Raw genomic sequence first — 16,751 nt, forward strand, 5'->3', positions numbered from 1 at the left:
GCCCCTGTGGCGCGGCGCGCAGCGCGGCGGGCGCGGGGCCCGGGGGTCGCGGGTTCGAGCCCGCGCAGGTCCCGGTGTGGCATGGCGGGGGCGCGTCCTTCCCCCTCGGGGTGCTGGCGGGGAATGGGCTCTGCCCGAGGCGGCTCCGGGATGAGCAGGGCTCCCAGGAGCTCCATGTGGGCGCTTTGCCAGCCTCACCTGGCCGAGTGCAGCCCTGGTGCCAAAGGAGGGAGGGGTGGCTGGTGACCCCCAGAATCTGTATAGTACAACAGATTGCTATTATGTCCTCCCCACCTGGCATCTGAGAGGGGAGAGCAGCCCGTGGTCGGTCACACGCCTGGCCCCAGGTGAGCAGGGCAGGTGCAGGTGGGCCCTGCTGCCACCCCCAGCGGGGATGACCAGAGAGGACCTGTGCTGGTGGGACCATTTGTGCTGATACAAACGCTCATCAAACCCGTGTCAGTCCCTCCTGAGCTGGACAGGACTCCCTGGAGGAGCTGCTCCTTACCTTGGGCATGTCCCACCACTGGGACAACCCCCACGGGGACATTCCCACCATCACAGCAACCCAAAACCCCGACTGAACCCCGACGAACCCCTGTTTAACCCCAGTCTGACCCCACACCTGTGCTTGGCTTGACCCACCCGCCTTTGGGCTGAGCTGTGGATTTCTCAGGGCCCATTCCCTGGTGGATCCATTCCCCAGTGGATCTGTTCCATGGTGGATCCATTCCATGGTGGGGCCACTCTGTGGTGGGGCCATTCCATGGTGGGGCCATTCCGTGGTGGATCTCCTGCCTCTCCCAACAGCCCACATCCCTCGGGGCTTGGAGCAACCTGGGCCAGCAGATAGGGAATGGGATTAGGAATGGGAATGGGAGTGGGAATGGGACTGGCAATGGGAACAGAAATGGGAGTGGGGGTTTGGGGTTCTGTAGGTGACAGAGCACATCCTCAGAGCCCCAGGGAGGGGCTGACTCCCCATGGGACGTAGGGAAGCTCCAGCTGCGGAGTTTTTAATGAGGAGGAGGAAGACTAGAGGCTCCCTGCTCCCTCCTGGCAGTGCCTCAGGCATGGAGCTGCTCCTTCTCCTCTCAGGGAGCAGCTGGCACTGGGGCAGCCCAGCCCCTCCATCCCTGCCTGGGACCCCTCCGTGGAGGGCCCAGCCTCTCCATTCCTATCCCAGACTGTTCCATGGAGAGCTCAGCCTCTCCATCCCTGCTCCATCCCCTCCATCCCTGCCCCAGCCCCCTCCATCCCTGCTCCAGCCCCTCCATCCCTGCCCCAGCCCCCTCCATCCCTGCTCCATCCCCTCCATCCCTGCCCCAGCCCCCTCCATCCCTGCCCCAGCCCCTCCATCCCTGCCCCAGCCCCTCCAGTTCCCTATTTCCCCCATCCTGAGCGTGGTGTTTCCTTCCAGACTCTGTGCTGGAGGAGCCCAGCGCATTCCCAGGGGGTCAGGGATCCCAGCCAGGGGGTCAGGGATCCCAGCCAGGGGGTCAGGGATCCCCAGCCTTCCCTGCCAGCTGCTCTGTGCTCTCCCAGCCCCTCCCTGCCCTGCCCAGCTCTGGCTGTGTCAGATCTCAGCTGGAGCTGCCCGAGCCTGCTCCTTGTCCAGGGCAGGGTGAGCTGAAATCCCCAATTCCAGCTGGATCCCGCTGGGATGGCAGCGCTCCTGGGGCAGCTCTGGGGCTGTGCAGAGGCTCAGGGGCTGGCACAGGGGCTGGCACAGACCCAGGGCACCCCTTTCCCTGCAGGAGAACGAGAGCAGCTGTTCCCATGCTGGGCTGGGACAGAGCCCCTGGGGCTCCTCCAGGGCACAATTCCCTTCCCTCTGCAGCTCCAGCAGGAGCTGGGCAGCAGGGGCAGGATTTGGGGAGCAGGATTTGGGGAGCAGGGGGGGCAGCAGGGGCAGGATTTGGGCAGCAGGGGCAGGATTTGGGGAGCAGGAGGGGCAGGATTTGGGGAGCAGGACTTGGGCAGCTGCAGCCCAGAGCCCTGTGGGGTGTGAGACCCCTTCCCTGCCCGTTTGCTCTGCAGCATTCTGCCGAGTCACCTTTCCCAGCTCCCTCCAAGAGGCTCCCTGGGAACGGGGCTATTTTTAGGTGAAAGAAGAAATGAGGACGTTGGGCTGAGAATGTGTGATAAGGACTTAATTTTCTGACAAGCAGGGCTAATTTGTTGGAAATGCTCCCTTTCCCCCCCTGTATTTCCTGATTTTGTTCCTCTGAGGGTTTGCTGAGCTCTTCCTCTGCCAAGGCTGTTCCCAGTGCCTGGAGCCCAGACATTTATCCTGGGCTAAGTCCATGCCAGGGGTCCCTGCCATGGCAGGGGCACTGGAGGAGCTTTGAGGTCCTTTCCAAGCCAAACCACCCAGGATTCCGTGTCTGGGATGTCTCTGCAGTGGGACAGAGGTGCAGGAGGTCAGGAGGTGCCTCAGCTGCTGCTCAGTGTGAGGCTCCTGTTCAGTCAATGGGATCAAAGTCCTCTCCTGGAGGGATGTCCCTGTGGAGAAGGGGCTGCCTTGAAGGGGGAGAAGGATCCTGGAATCACAGCCTGGTTTGGGTGGGAAGGGACCTCAAAGCCCACCCAGTGCCACCCTGCCATGGCAGGTCCCTCTGGATTTATTCCAGCAGCTCCAGCTCCTTCCTGCTGTTGCTCTTTTCCACCTCCACCACCCAGGACTGGGTTTAAAGGGGAATTTGTTGGTGTCTGTTCTGGTTTTAACCCCCAGCTCTTGCTCCTGGCAGGTTCCTGTGCCCTGCCCTGGCCCTGCCCCTGGTGCAGGAGCTTCTCCCATTGGAATCTTGGCTCCTGAACTGTGGAAAACCAAATTGAAGCCATCAAAGGGATTCCAGTTTCAGCCCAAACTTGCAGTGGGCTGGACAAGCCCACAAATGAGACAGTCCCATTGCTCAGTGCCTTCAGTTGCCTTCATCTTGTTTGCCTTACCTTAAATCTCTCCTAATTAACTCAAAGCTGGCATCAGCCTGGTTTGGAGCTCAACCCCACCCCAAGCCTGCGTGCTTTTTGCTCTGGCTTAATTAAGTGCTGTGTAGCACCAGGCTGTAATTAAAGTGGAGAAGCTGTCCGTGCCCTGCTCTTCCCAGGGCTGCCCAGCATGGGCTCCTTGGAGTTCTTTTCCTCCTGAAGGTGACTGTCAGCTCCCGATGGCCTCTCACCTTCTCTCAGATGTTTCCCTGTGGTTTTTGGGACGGGCTGGACCTTCAGGGCTGCTCCTGAGCTGCTCTGTGCCCTGGGAATCAGCATGGCCAGGCAGCTCCTGGTGCTGCAGGCTGCTGAGAAAGGGTCCCAAAGTATCCCAAATTAACCAGGGGGAATTGGTGATGCTCACTGTGCTGCAGTTCACTCCAGCTGCTGCTCCAGCAGCCAAAGGAGCCAGGGGTGGATATTTGGGACAGCAAAACTCATCCCAGGGGCTGTCATGGGGGTGGCAGCAGGGCTAGCATGAGCCTGGCATGAGCCTGGCACAGGAACCAGCTCCAGGGAGCCCTGGGCTGGGCTGGCAGGGAGGGCAGGGGCTGCTCCTCCATCCCATTGCCATTCCTGACTGCTCTAGGTTTGCTGGATCACAGAATTCCAGACTGCTTTGGGTTGGAAAGGAACCAAAATCCCACCCAGTGCCACCCTGCCATGGCAGGGACACCTCCCACTGTCCCAGGTGCTCCAGCCCCAGTGTCCAACCTGGCCTGGGCACTGCCACGACTGCTTTGGGTTGGGGAGGAACCAAAATCCCACCCAGAGCCACCCCTGCCGTGGCAGGGACACCTCCCACTGTCCCAGGTGCCCCAGCCCCAGTGTCCAACCTGGCCTGGGCACTGCCAGGGATGCAGGGGCAGCCACAGCAAATGTGGGAATTCCTGTGCCAGGGCCTCACAGCTTCCCAGGGAAGAATTTCCCCAAATTTCTGAATTATTGGGAATTGCTGTGGGGTTTGTTTTTCGTGGTTTTTTTTTTTTTTTTTTTTTTTTTTCCCTTGTGTTTTGTGTGCAGCTCTGTGAAAGCCAAACTTGAGCTGGAAAAAGCTCATTTGGGTTGCAGTCAGGAGCAGAGGCTGGAAGCAGGGCTGCCCTGGCTGATGGCATGGCCATCCATGCCAAGTGAGGCAGCTTTGCCCTGCACCGAAAGGGAACAAACAGCGGGCACTGCCAGGGCTGGGCAGCAGCAAAACACAGAGGGCTTGTTGGGCAGGGCTGGGCTGTGCCTGGGCACGAGGGGCAGGGAGCGTGGGGAGGGAGCCCTGGGGGCCTGGGCCTGAGCCTGGACTTGGGGCTGAGCCTGGCCCTGGGACTGAGCCTGGGCCTGGGACTGAGCCTGGGCCTGGGGCTGAGCCTGGGCCTGGGACTGAGCCTGGGCCTGGGACTGAGCCTGGCCCTGGGACTGAGCCTGGCTCTGGGATTGAACCAGTTCTGGGTTTGAGCCTGGCTCTGGTTAAGTGGAGCCCTGGTGGTCTGGGTTTGAGCCTGGTTCTATTTAAGATGGAGCTCAAGGAGCCTTGGTGGCTCTGGGTTTGAGCCTGGCTCTGGGCTTGAACCTGGCCCTGGGCTTGAGCCTGGCCCTGGGCCTGAGCCTGCTCTGGGCTTGAACCTGGCCCTGGGCTTAAGCCTGGCCCTGGGCCTGAGCCTGGCCCTGGGACTGAGCCTGGCCCTGGGACTGAGCCTGGGCCTGGGGCTGAGCCTGGCCCTGGGACTGAGCCTGGCCCTGGGACTGAGCCTGGCCCTGGGACTGAGCCTGGGCCTGGGGCTGAGCCTGGGCCTGGGACTGAGCCTGGCTCTGGGATTGAACCAGTTCTGGGTTTGAGCCTGGCTCTGGTTAAGTGGAGCCCTGGTGGTCTGGGTTTGAGCCTGGTTCTATTTAAGATGGAGCTCAAGGAGCCTTGGTGGCTCTGGGTTTGAGCCTGGTTCTAGTTGAGATGGAGCCCAAGGAGCCCTGGTGGGTCTGCTTTGAGCCTGGCTCTGGCTTTGAGTGAAGCCTTCATGGTCTGGGTTTAAGCCTGGCACTGGGTTTGAGCCTGGCTCTGGTTGAGTGGAGCCCGAGGAGCCCTGGTGGCTCTGGTTTGAGCTTGGCCCTCGGATTGGGCCTGGCTCTGGGATTGAGCCTGGCCCTGGTTGAAGTGGAGCCCTAGTGGGTCTGGGTTTGATCCTGGCTCTGGTTTAAGCCTGGCTCTAGTTTGAGCCTGGCTCTAGTTTGATGCTGGCCCTGGCATTGAGCCTGGTTCTGGGCTTGAGCCTGGCTCTGGTTGAGGTGGAGCCCAGGGAGCCCGGGGGGCCTGAGACTGAGCCTGGCTCTGGGATTGAGCCTGGTTCTAGTTGAGATGGAGCTCAAGGAGCCCTGGTGGCTCTGGGTTTGAGCCTAGCTCTGGTTGAGTGGAGCCCTCATGGTCTTGGTTTGAGCCTGGCCCTGGGTTTGAGCCTGGCCCTGGGATTGAGCCTGGCCCTGGGATTGAGCCTGGCTCTGGTTGAGTGGAGCCCTGATGGTCTGTGTTTGAGCCTGGTTCTAGTTGAGATGGAGCTCAACAAGCCCTGGTGGTCTGGGTTTAGGCCTGGCTCTGGTTTTGAGCCTGGCTCTGGTTTAAGCCTCCCTCTGGTTTAAGCCTGGCTCTAGTTTGAGCCTGGTCTCAGAGGACTCTTGTTGTGGGGCAGTGAGGCCCTGACTCACCAGAGCTCCACCAAACCTGCTCAGACTCAGCTCCCCCAGTGGTTTTGGGGCTCTGTGAGCACAGGATGGACAAGCTCAGGCAGCAGCTCCTGGAACAAATCCCTGGCTTGGGGTGCCCAGAGCAGCTGGGGCTGCCCTGGATCCTGGCAGTGCCCAGGCCAGGCTGGACACTGGGGCTGGAGCAGCCTGGGACAGTGGCAGTGTCCCTGCCATGGCACTGGGTGGGATTTCGGATCCTTCCCACCCAACCATTCCCTGATTTCGGGGTTTGGGCACTCCCCCGGCCATGGGCAGGAGAGGAGCAGGGAAGGTGAGCCTGGGATAACATCAGGGTAGGGCTGAGTGCTCAGACCTGTCCTGGAGCTGGGTCTGAGTGCTCAGACCTGTCCTGGAGCTGGGTCTGAGTGCTCAGACCTGTCCTGGAGCTGGGCCTGAGTGCTCAGACCTGTCCTGGAGCTGGGCTTTGCTGCTCAGACCTGTCCTGGAGCTGGGCCTGAGCGCTCAGACCTGTCCTGGAGCTGGGTCTGAGTGCTCAGACCTGTCCTGGAGCTGGGCTTTGCTGCTCAGACCTGTCCTGGAGCTGGGCTTTGCTGCTCAGACCTGTCCTGGAGCTGGGCCTGGCTGAGCTCAGTGCCACCCAAAGCCTCCCAAGGGCCTGGGCAGCTGGGAAAGGGAACTGATCATTCCAAAGGCATTTCCATGCTGCCCCTGGAACCTGAGGGCTCCTTCCCCCTCCCTTGCCATTCCCTCCTTGGTCAAGTGGGTGTAAAACACTGATGTTCCATTCATTTCCATTAATTTCCATTTAATTCCTTTAATTTCCATTTAATTCCATTAAATTCCTTTTGGTGTTGCTTTTCTCAGTGTGGCACAGAGACAAAGGCAGTGGGGAAGTCAAGGCCACTCAGGCTCAGAATCCCCCAGTCCTGCTGCTGGTGAAGGCAGCAATTCCAGCAGGTTAGCAGCAATTCCAGCAGGTTAGAAGTAATCCCAAGTATTTAGCAATAATTTCAGTGTTAGTTAGCAGTAATTCCAGCTGGTTAGCAGCAATTCCAAGTATTTTGCAATAATTTCGGTGTTAGTTAGCAGTAATTCCAGCTGGTTAGCAGTAATTCCAAGTGTTTAGCACTAATTCTTGAAGTTAGTTTAGCAGTAATTCCAACAGGTTAGCAGCAATTCCAGCAGGTTAGCAGCAATCCCAAGTATTTAACAGCAATTCCAAGTATTTAGCAATAATTCCAAGTGTTAATTTAGCAGCAATCCCAAGTGTTTAGCAGCAATTCCAAGTGTTTAGCACTAATTTTTGGAGTTAGTTTAGCAATAATTCCAGCAGGTTATCAGTGATTCCAACAGGTTAACAGCAGTTCCAGCTGGTTGGCAGCAATCCCAAGAGTTTAGCACTAATTCCTGGAGTTAGTTTAGCAGTAATTCCAAGTGTAATTCCAGCTGGCTAGCAGTAATTCCAAGTGTTTAACAGTAATTTTAGCTGGTTATCAGTAACTCCAGCAGGTTATCAGCAATTCCAGCAGGTTGGCAGCAATCCCAAGAGTTTAGCAGCAATCCCAAGAGTGTAGCAGCAATCCCAAGAGTGTAGCACTGATTCCTGGAGTGAGCTGAGCAGCAGTTCCAGCTGCCCTGGGCCTCTGTGGGCACTGTGGGGTGGGCAGGGGCTGGCTGCTGCTCCCTGGGATTGCTCAGGGCTGCCTGAGTCAGGAGTTGCTCACTCCCCCAGCCCTGGCACGTGCTGCCATCTGCAGCAATCCCAAACCCAAAACAAAAGGGAGGCAGCAAAATGTCAAGCTCAAATCCTCTGGAAAGTACCAGAATTAGCATTAATTGGATCCATGCTAATTAAAAACCACTGTGCTTTCTCCCTGGAGTTGTGTGGGGCTGTTTAGTTCCACTGGGGGTGTTGGGTTGGTGTTTTTGGGGCAGAACCTGGGGGAGGTGGTGAGGCCAGGCTGCAGTGGGTGGGCAGCAGTGCCTGAATCCCTTCCAGAGGAATTCCTGCAGGAATCAGGGGGATCCCTGCAGGAGCAGGGAAGCAGCAGCACGTTCTGGGATGAGGTGCCAGCAGTGATTAAACACCCTTCCCACTGCTCCATCCACACTCCAGGCCTTTATTTATAGCCCAGCCCTGCAGAAGGAGCCCAGCAGGAGATGGGCCACGTGAGGATGCAGAATTCCCAGGATCCCAGAGCTCCTGATGGCCCTGGCCGTGATCCACATCCCAATGGGCTCTGGGAGATGGGGGGAGCACCAGGGCTGGGCTGCCCTGGGGGTCTGGAATTCACCTGCCTCTGGCTCCTGGAATCCAGCTGGGGTAGCAGTGATGGTGTCCATGTGTCCCAAGGGCTCCCATATCTCAATATTTCATGGTCTGGGGCTTGGAGTGGGTACAAACTCCACTGATATTTTTATTTTCACTCTTTAAATACTGAGTCGTGGTTCCTCCTTTCCTGTGGAGCTGCCCATGACCTTCCCCTGCTGTTTCCCAGATCCTTTCCCCTCCTTGCAGACTCTTCTCCCAGGCTGGAGCCCTGAGCAGCCTGGCCTGGCTGGGCTGGCTCTTGGTGGCACTTTGGGAATAATCCAGGCTGGCTGTGCCTGTGTAGGGATGGAAAAGCTGCAAAGAGCCTCAAGAGGCTTTTGCTGGGAGCAAAGGGAGGGATCCCTTTGGGTGCTGTGGATTCCCCATCCCAAATTACCAGCCAAGACCTCCTATATTATTTATTTTCAGCTGCTGCTTCACTCTGCAAAGGAAATAAACCCTGAAAGGCCATTTCTCACTGAACGTGATGATTTTTTTTTGTCTCCTGTTTTCCAGACTTCATTTTATGGCAGATTCAGGCACTTCCTGGACATCATCGACCCCCGCACCCTCTTTGTGACCGAGGTAATGTGTGCTCTCCTCTTTTGGCCAGGGCTGCTGTCAGGCAGCTGGAGGTGAAAACCAATCTCTGCAGTGAGCAGCAGGAGTCATGAGCCCGTGTTTGCACTGGGTTTGTGTCTCACAGCTGATTGATTGCCCCGAGGAGTGCTGTTAAATCTGGAACAGAAACCTGCCTGGCATCAGGCACCAGGAACCCACAGCCCCAGCTCCCTCTGCCACCTGAGCTGGGCTTGGGCAAAATTGCCACGGATTTTTGTCTTCTCAGGAGGAAAACTCCTGCAGGTTTTCATGGCCAAAATGCAGGTGGGGGAAAGAGAGAGCAAATGTGAATTCCATGGACAGGGTGGTTGTGGTGCAGCTCGGCAGGGGCTGCACTCCAGAAGTCTTGGCTGTGCTTTTCCCTCAGGTCTTGGCTGTGCTTTTTCCTCAGTTCTTGCCCTGTTTGTAGCAGGATTTGGGGATCCTGCCCCTTTATTTCCATTTGGTGTTGTGCAGCCTCACTGCAGCTCTGTGCTTCCACCAGATAATGCCTGAGGGTGGTGGGGAGCCCTGGGGAAGGAACAGTTCTGCTCCTGCTCTGGAACTCTGCCCTTTGGCCAGAAAACTCTGGAATTTCAGTGAAGGGCAGCTCTTTTTTCCTTTTTATTGTATCTTTTTCCCCAATGTCCTCCCTGAACCTCCTGTCCCTGTTCCTGGAGCAGAGCCCGACCCCCCCGGCTGTCCCCTCCTGGCAGGAGCTGTGCAGAGCCCCAAGGTCCCCTGAGCCTCCTCTGCTCCAGGCTGAGCCCCTTCCCAGCTCCTCAGGGATTCTGCAGCCCCTTCCCAGCTCCTCAGGGAGTCTGCAGCCCCTTCCCAGCTCTCTCAGCCCCTCCTGGGGCTCCATTCCCTTCCCAGCACATTTTAAGGGCTGAATCTCTGCTGCTCTTGGGGGTTTTCCTGCTCGTGGCTCTCCAGGGGTGCAGGGGGTTTGGGCTCCTGGCTGAGCTCAGCTCCTGTCTGAAGCCCTTGGGGTGAGCCCAGCTCAGCCACACAGCTCTCCACCTTCCCGTGGTCACCTGCTGAAACCTTGCCAGGTTTTGGGGAGGTTGGGCAGGGTGTGGGTTCAGAGGGGTCACTTGGTGTAAGTTCATTTTTCCAGACAGCTTTTGGTGAGGCTCTTTCAGGGAGGTGAAACCCAGGAAATAAAAAGAACAAAGTCTGAGTGGCCCAGTTTTATCCTGGGTGAAAACTGAGCAGTTTTGGGTTTGGGTCCCAGAGTGAGCCTCAACAGAGCAGGGAGGTGTGGTGTCCATCTCTGGGACTGGGCTGGACTTCAGAAACAGCTTGGGGCATTCCAGGGAGGGAAATGCCCTCTGACATTTCCTCTGGGGTGTGAATTCCATGGCAGGGATGCCTCAGGAGACCTGAACGTCCCTGGTGATGTCCCCACAAATTCCCTTGGCAGAACAATCACCTGGGTGACTTCTCAGGGCACAAAATCAGCTTTTTGCTCGCTCTGCTCCGTGTGTTTGCCATAATTGGGGGCTGCAGACGTAGAACCCCAAGGTTTTTGCCTTCCTTTGGTAACTGAGGGGCAGTGACAGCCAGGAAGGGTTTGCTGAGCCCCAGGCGTGTGCAGGGAGCTCCCTCCCTCTGACAGATGGCTGCATCTCCCAGCCCAGGGCTGCAGGGAACAAACAAATCCTGCTTGCCTTGGAGGGGAAAAAGAGGAGATGGAGGAGTGTCTGATGGGAGTGGAGGTGAACCCAGGGAAAACGCTGGGAAATGGGGCGAGATTGAATCTTTAAAATAGTTTTATTTTTAATTGCTTTTATTTGTATTTTTAATTTTTAATTTTTTTATTTTAATCCTTTTTTTTTTGGTGGCTGTGTGTTCCATGGTGGCATCCTGCTGTGTTGTGAGGAGGGGTGAGGGGTGCTGAGGATCATCAGTGCCACTCCTCCCTCACTCATTCACTTTTCAGTAAAGCAGATTCTGAGCACAGTTAGAAACTTCCTTGTGTTCCAGAGGCCCTTGAGGATGGAAAATCCTGAGGGGATGGCCGTGGGTTGTGTGGCAGCTGTGCTTTTATCTGCTGGGGGGACACTCACCCCCGTGGCACCGGGCACAGCTGAGGGCACGGGGGCTGCAGCATGGCACTGGTGGCACTGGTGGCACTGGTGGCAGTGCTGCAGCCCCTCTGGGGAGCAGCTCTGGTGGCTCTCACTCCCCTCCCCACGGCTCTCCCGTGGAACCATCCCTTGGCAGCTGCACCCCTGCAGACCCCTGCTCTGGGAGGGAAACGTGTCTGTCCTGGCAGGGGCAGCCAGGGCTGTCCCCAGCTGTCCCTCGGGGCCTCAGGGCCTGGCCCTGGCACCTGCAGGGTCAGATGATTGCAGTAATGCTTTTAATTGCTGTGTAACGAGGAAGGTCCGTCAGGGCAGCAGATGTTTTGATCAGTGGGCTCATGGCATGTGCCACGAGCCTGTCAGCACTCTGTGGGAAGGAGGAACAGCAATTCCCAGTGCAGTCAGAACCCAGGAGAGCTCCCGGGGCTGCTCTTGCTCCGTCTCATTGTTCAGAGCCCGGAGCTGCAGAGCATCTTGCATTCCCATATTTGGGGCTGAAATGGAAGCAGGATTAGATGTATGTTATTTATATGAACGCTACCTTCTTACTCAGCAGATTGTCTGTCTGTGTTTATTCAGTGTCACAGCTGCTGGCTCCACTCGAACAAAAAGTTTCTGGCTCCTCTTGTCTGTCACTGTGGATCCAATACAATGGGGCCAGCTGGAGTCAAGTCTGCCATGTGTGTCACCCTGGGGAGCAGGGAGACAGGGCCCAGGCTGGGCTGGGACACAGCTGGGCCTCCACAGCTGGGCCTCCACAGCTGGATCCCCCAGCTGATCCCCCCCCATTGGATCCCCCCAGCTGATCCCCCCCCTGTTGGATCCCCCAGCTGATCCCCCAGCCTCAGCAGCTGCTGCTGGCCACGGGACCCTTGGGCTGGGGCACATCCCCCTGGCCATGGCTGGGCTGGAGGTGGAACCTGTGGAGATCAGGGCACACAGAGGTCATGGCCAGAACCCCAGGGTGACAGTCCCAGTGAGCCCAGTGTGACAGTCCCAGTGTGACAGTCCCAGTGTGACAGTCCCAGTGTGACAGTCCCAGGGTGACGCCAGGCTGTCCCCTGAGCCCGGCCCATCCATGGCACACGTGTCTGGTGTTCCCCTGTCCCCGGGGTGGCCCTGCAGTGGCCCTGGCAGGAGCGGGTGGAGCTGGCACAGCCCTGCCTGTGCCCTGTGTGGCACAGGTGGCTCTGAGGCTGCTCCCAGAGCAGCCAGGGGACAGGGACAGCTCAGGCTGCAGGGGCTCTGCACGGGTGGCACCCCCTGGGCTGTCCCTGGGCTGGCAGGGCTCGGGGGTGGCCACCAGCCCAGGGCTCAGCTCCTGCTGGGGCTGCTCTTCCTCCTCCTGAGCACCAGCCTGGGGAGAAGGAGGCTCGGGGGAGCTGCTGCCTCTGCACAGCCCCCTGAAAGGCTGGAGCCAGCTGGGAGCTGGGCTCTGCTCCAGGGAACAGGGACAGGAGAGGGGACAGCCCCAGGGGAGCCTCAGGGTGGGCATCAGCAGGGATTTCCCCATGGAAAGGGGGTCAGGAACTGGGAGTGCCCTGGGCAGGGGTGGGGTGTCCATCCTGGGGGATTTCAGAGCCCTGTGGCTGTGGCACGTGGGGACAGGGGCAGTGGTGGCCCTGGCAGTGCTGGGGTGGTTGGACTGGTCTCAGGATTCCTGAGCAGTGCTGGGGTGTGTGGTTCTGTGCCTCCCACTGCTCCGGGCTGGGTGCAGCAGTGGCAGGGTTTGGGCCATGCTCTCTTCTCCAGAAGGTCCCTGAGGTGCTGTCCTGGCCCCCAGTGACCCCAGTGTGTGCCAGGAGCCCCTTGGCAGAGGGCTGCAGGGGCTGGATCCCAACGCCACCAGAGATCCCATGGGTGGAGGCTCATCCCAGCTGTGGTGGGACATGCACAGCCACCCCCAGGCTGAGGGACCAGCCCTGGTTCATCCCTGCTGCAATCCCAGCCCTGGCTCATCCCTGCTGCAATCCCAGCCCTGCCCCATCCCTGCTGCAGTCCCAGCGCTGGCCCATCCCTGCTGCAGTCCCAGCGCTGGCCCATCCCTGCTGCAGTCCCAGCGCTGGCCCATCCCTGCTGCAGTCCCAGCGCTGGCCCATCCCTGCTGCAGTCCCAGCGCTGGCCCATCCCTGCTGCAGTCCCAGCGCTGGCCCATCCCTGCTGCAGTCCCAGCGCTGGCCCATCCCTGCTGCAGTCCCAGCGCTGGCCCATCCCTGCTGCAGTCCCAGCGCTGGCCCATCCCTGCTGCAGTCCCAGCGCTGGCCCATCCCTGCTGCAGTCCCAGCGCTGGCCCATCCCTGCTGCAGTCCCAGCGCTGGCCCATCCCTGCTGCAGTCCCAGCGCTGGCCCATCCCTGCTGCAGTCCCAGCGCTGGCCCATCCCTGCTGCAGTCCCAGCGCTGGCCCATCCCTGCTGCAGTCCCAGCGCTGGCCCATCCCTGCTGCAGTCCCAGCGCTGGCCCATCCCTGCTGCAGTCCCAGCGCTGGCCCATCCCTGCTGCAGTCCCAGCGCTGGCCCATCCCTGCTGCAGTCCCAGCGCTGGCCCATCCCTGCTGCAGTCCCAGCGCTGGCCCATCCCTGCTGCAGTCCCAGCGCTGGCCCATCCCTGCTGCAGTCCCAGCGCTGGCCCATCCCTGCTGCAGTCCCAGCGCTGGCCCATCCCTGCTGCAGTCCCAGCGCTGGCCCATCCCTGCTGCAGTCCCAGCGCTGGCCCATCCCTGCTGCAGTCCCAGCGCTGGCCCATCCCTGCTGCAGTCCCAGCGCTGGCCCATCCCTGCTGCAGTCCCAGCGCTGGCCCATCCCTGCTGCAGTCCCAGCGCTGGCCCATCCCTGCTGCAGTCCCAGCGCTGGCCCATCCCTGCTGCAGTCCCAGCGCTGGCCCATCCCTGCTGCAGTCCCAGCGCTGGCCCATCCCTGCTGCAGTCCCAGCGCTGGCCCATCCCTGCTGCAGTCCCAGCGCTGGCCCATCCCTGCTGCAGTCCCAGCGCTGGCCCATCCCTGCTGCAGTCCCAGCGCTGGCCCATCCCTGCTGCAGTCCCAGCGCTGGCCCATCCCTGCTGCAGTCCCAGCGCTGGCCCATCCCTGCTGCAGTCCCAGCGCTGGCCCATCCCTGCTGCAATCCCAGCCCTGGCTCATTCCCTGGCCCATTCTTGCTGCAGTCTCAGCCCTGTCCCATTCCCTGTCCTATCCCAGTTGGAATCCAAGCCCTGCCCCATTCCCTTCTCCTTCCAGAGCTGCAATCCCAGCCCTGGCCCATTCTTGCTGCAATCCCAGTCCTGGCCCGTTCCTTGTCCCATCCCAGCTGTAATCCAAACCCTGCCCCATTCCCTTCTCCTTCCAGAGCTGCAATCCCAGCCCTGCCTCATTCCCTGCTCCTTCCAGAGCTGCAATCCCAGCCCTGGCCCATCCCTGCTCCTTCCAGAGCTGGAATCCCAGCCCAGTCCCATTCCCTGGCTCATTCCCTGGCCCATCCCACCTGGAGCCCCATTCCCTGCCCCATTCCCTCTTCCCACCTGGAACCCCATTCCCTGCCCCATTCCCTGTTCCAGCCCACCTGGAACCCCATTCCCTGCCCCATTCCCTGGCCCAGTCCCATCCCAACTGGAATCCTATTCCCTATCCCTATTCCCTGCCCCATCCCCTGTCCCAGCCCAGCTGGAGTCCCATCCCCAGTCCCATCCCCAGTCCCATTCCCTGCCAGCTGCAATCCCAGCCCTGGCCCATCCCTGCTCCTTCCAGAGCTGGAATCCCAGCCCTGCCCCATTCCCTGTTCCAGCCCAGCTGGAACCCCATTCCCTGCCCCATTCCCTGTTCCAGCCCACCTGGAACCCCATTCCCTGCCCCATTCCCTGTTCCAGCCCACCTGGAACCCCATTCCCTGCCCCATTCCCTGGCCCAGTCCCATCCCAACTGGAATCCTATTCCCTATCCCTATTCCCTGCCCCATCCCCTGTCCCAGCCCAGCTGGAATCCCATCCCCAGTCCCATCCCCAGTCCCATTCCCTGCCCCATCCCCATTCCCAGCACAGCTGGAGCCCTGTTCCCACCTGTTCCCTTCCGTTCCCACCCGTTCCCCAGCCGTGCCCACCCGTGCCCAGCTGTGCCCAGCTGTGCTGCCCGTGCCAGCCGTGCTGCCCGTGCCAGCCGTGCCCAGCCGTGCTGCCCGTTCCCACCTGTGCCCAGCCGTGCCCGGCCGTGCGGGGTGCTGTCCCGGCTGCAGGCGCTGTGGGGCTGGCAGGGCTGAGCCCCGAGAGCATCCCTGCTGCAGATGGTCTGTCTGGCACCCATTGTGAGAGCCCAGACCCCAGCAGCCACCGCTAGAAGTGCTCGAGGTTTTTCCTCTGAGGAAAGGGGCTATGGGAGGAACGAGACACTCCGGGGGAAAATTAAAAAAACCTGCTTGTGGGTTTGTTTTTTTTTTTACTCAGGGATGCTGTAAAATCTCGAGTGACACTTCATCCCACAGACAGCAGCAGAGAAAGCAAGCAACAATAAATATTGAAACAGTGGCACAACCTTGCAGACAGAGCTGGTTCTTGCTGCTGGGAGGGAGCTGAAGTGTAATTTTAGACATCAGCAGCCACGAGAGGAGCTGGGAGCTGCCTGGCACTCGGAGCTGCTGCACGTGGCACAGTTTGCTCCTGGCTTTTGGAGGCTCTGCTTAAGAGAACGTGCCTGACTTTTCCAGGAGGAACAGGAGCAAAGCCTCATTTTTCCCTGCATTTTCCCTGGGGTGTTTGGTGGCAGCACCTGGCAGCTCAAGCTGTGTGACAGCATCTCCTGAGCTCGCTTTGACACTTGGTTCACTTGTTTGTGTCCCCCTTTATGTCCCCCTCAGGACCACAGGCAGTGCTGCTGCACACTCCTGTCTCTGCAAAACTTCCCTGTTGGACATGTTGCAACGAATTTTTCACAGTTCTATTTTTTAAAAGCATTTAGTCCTATTTGTAAAGCCATCTATTTCTAGTTCTGTCTTTCTCTCGACAATGTCTGTCCTGTTCCACAGTATTTTTAAGGTAGTATTTCTTCTCTTAAAGTTTGCACACAGAAATGTTTTTTCTCCTCACAATGTCTGTCTTCCATCTATTTTAAATGAGTATTTATTACCTCAAAGTTTGCATGCAGGTTCGCAGTGTGTAAACTTTCTGTTAAGTTTTGCAGGTTTTTCACAAGCCCGTCTCCCACAGTTCCCCTCTGTCCCCAGGGAGCTGGGAGAGGGAATTTGTGGAGCCGGCGATTTTTAAAAGCCAGCCCCGGCTTTTTTGTTTGCTGTTTGTTACCATTCTAAACAAGATGGGATCTGGCCAGGGTTGTTATAGTAACTACTGAGATTTCCTCAGGAGAAAGGGGAAAAAATAGCAGCGGGCCCCATTCATGCCTTGCTGCAGCTCTCCATTCAGAGCTGCTCCGGGAGAGGGAGGGGACTCCGGGGATTTCAGGGATTCAGGGACAAACCCACATCCCCCTCATGAGCACATTAGATAATATGGAATGATAGCGATTTAATTGTGCATCATTATATATGGTTATATTTAGAAATGGAAATGGTAGTTAATGTAACATAATGTGATATAAATAATGGTTAATGTGGTTAAAATGTAATATAATGTGATATAAAAAATGGTTAATATAATGCAATGTAATATATAGAATAGAACAATATAATATATTATTATATGATATACATATACATAATATAGTATATAATAATATAATGCAATATGGTATTATATGATATAATCTAATATAATGCAATATAAGGTAATATAATGTAATATAATGTAATGTAATGTAATATAATATAATATAATATAATATAATATAATATAATATAATATAATATAATATAATATAATATAATATAATATAATATAATATAATATAATATAATATAATATAATATAAATGAAATTATATATAATAAAATATAATAATATATTATGTATATTATATAATAAATAATACATAATATATGTAATATCTAATATATAATATCTAAATATAATATATAATATATAATATATAATATATTATATATTATATATTATATATTATATATTATATATTATATA

The 16,751-nt window shown here is 57.2% G+C and overlaps 1 protein-coding gene across 1 annotated transcript in view; it reads left to right on the forward strand.

The window, feature by feature from the left end:
• The window catches only part of SFXN5 (sideroflexin 5), a 100,738-nt gene that overhangs the window by 610 nt on the left and 83,377 nt on the right, over positions 1-16,751 (forward strand). The window contains exon 2 of the mRNA XM_039724599.1: positions 8,507-8,575. Within this exon, the coding sequence (XP_039580533.1) occupies positions 8,507-8,575 (69 nt within the window). The remainder of the gene's footprint in view (positions 1-8,506; positions 8,576-16,751) is intronic.

The sequence above is a fragment of the Passer montanus genome, unplaced genomic scaffold (genome assembly GCF_014805655.1).
Source record: "Passer montanus isolate IOZ18808 unplaced genomic scaffold, ASM1480565v1 scaffold109, whole genome shotgun sequence".
NCBI lineage: Eukaryota > Metazoa > Chordata > Aves > Passeriformes > Passeridae > Passer > Passer montanus.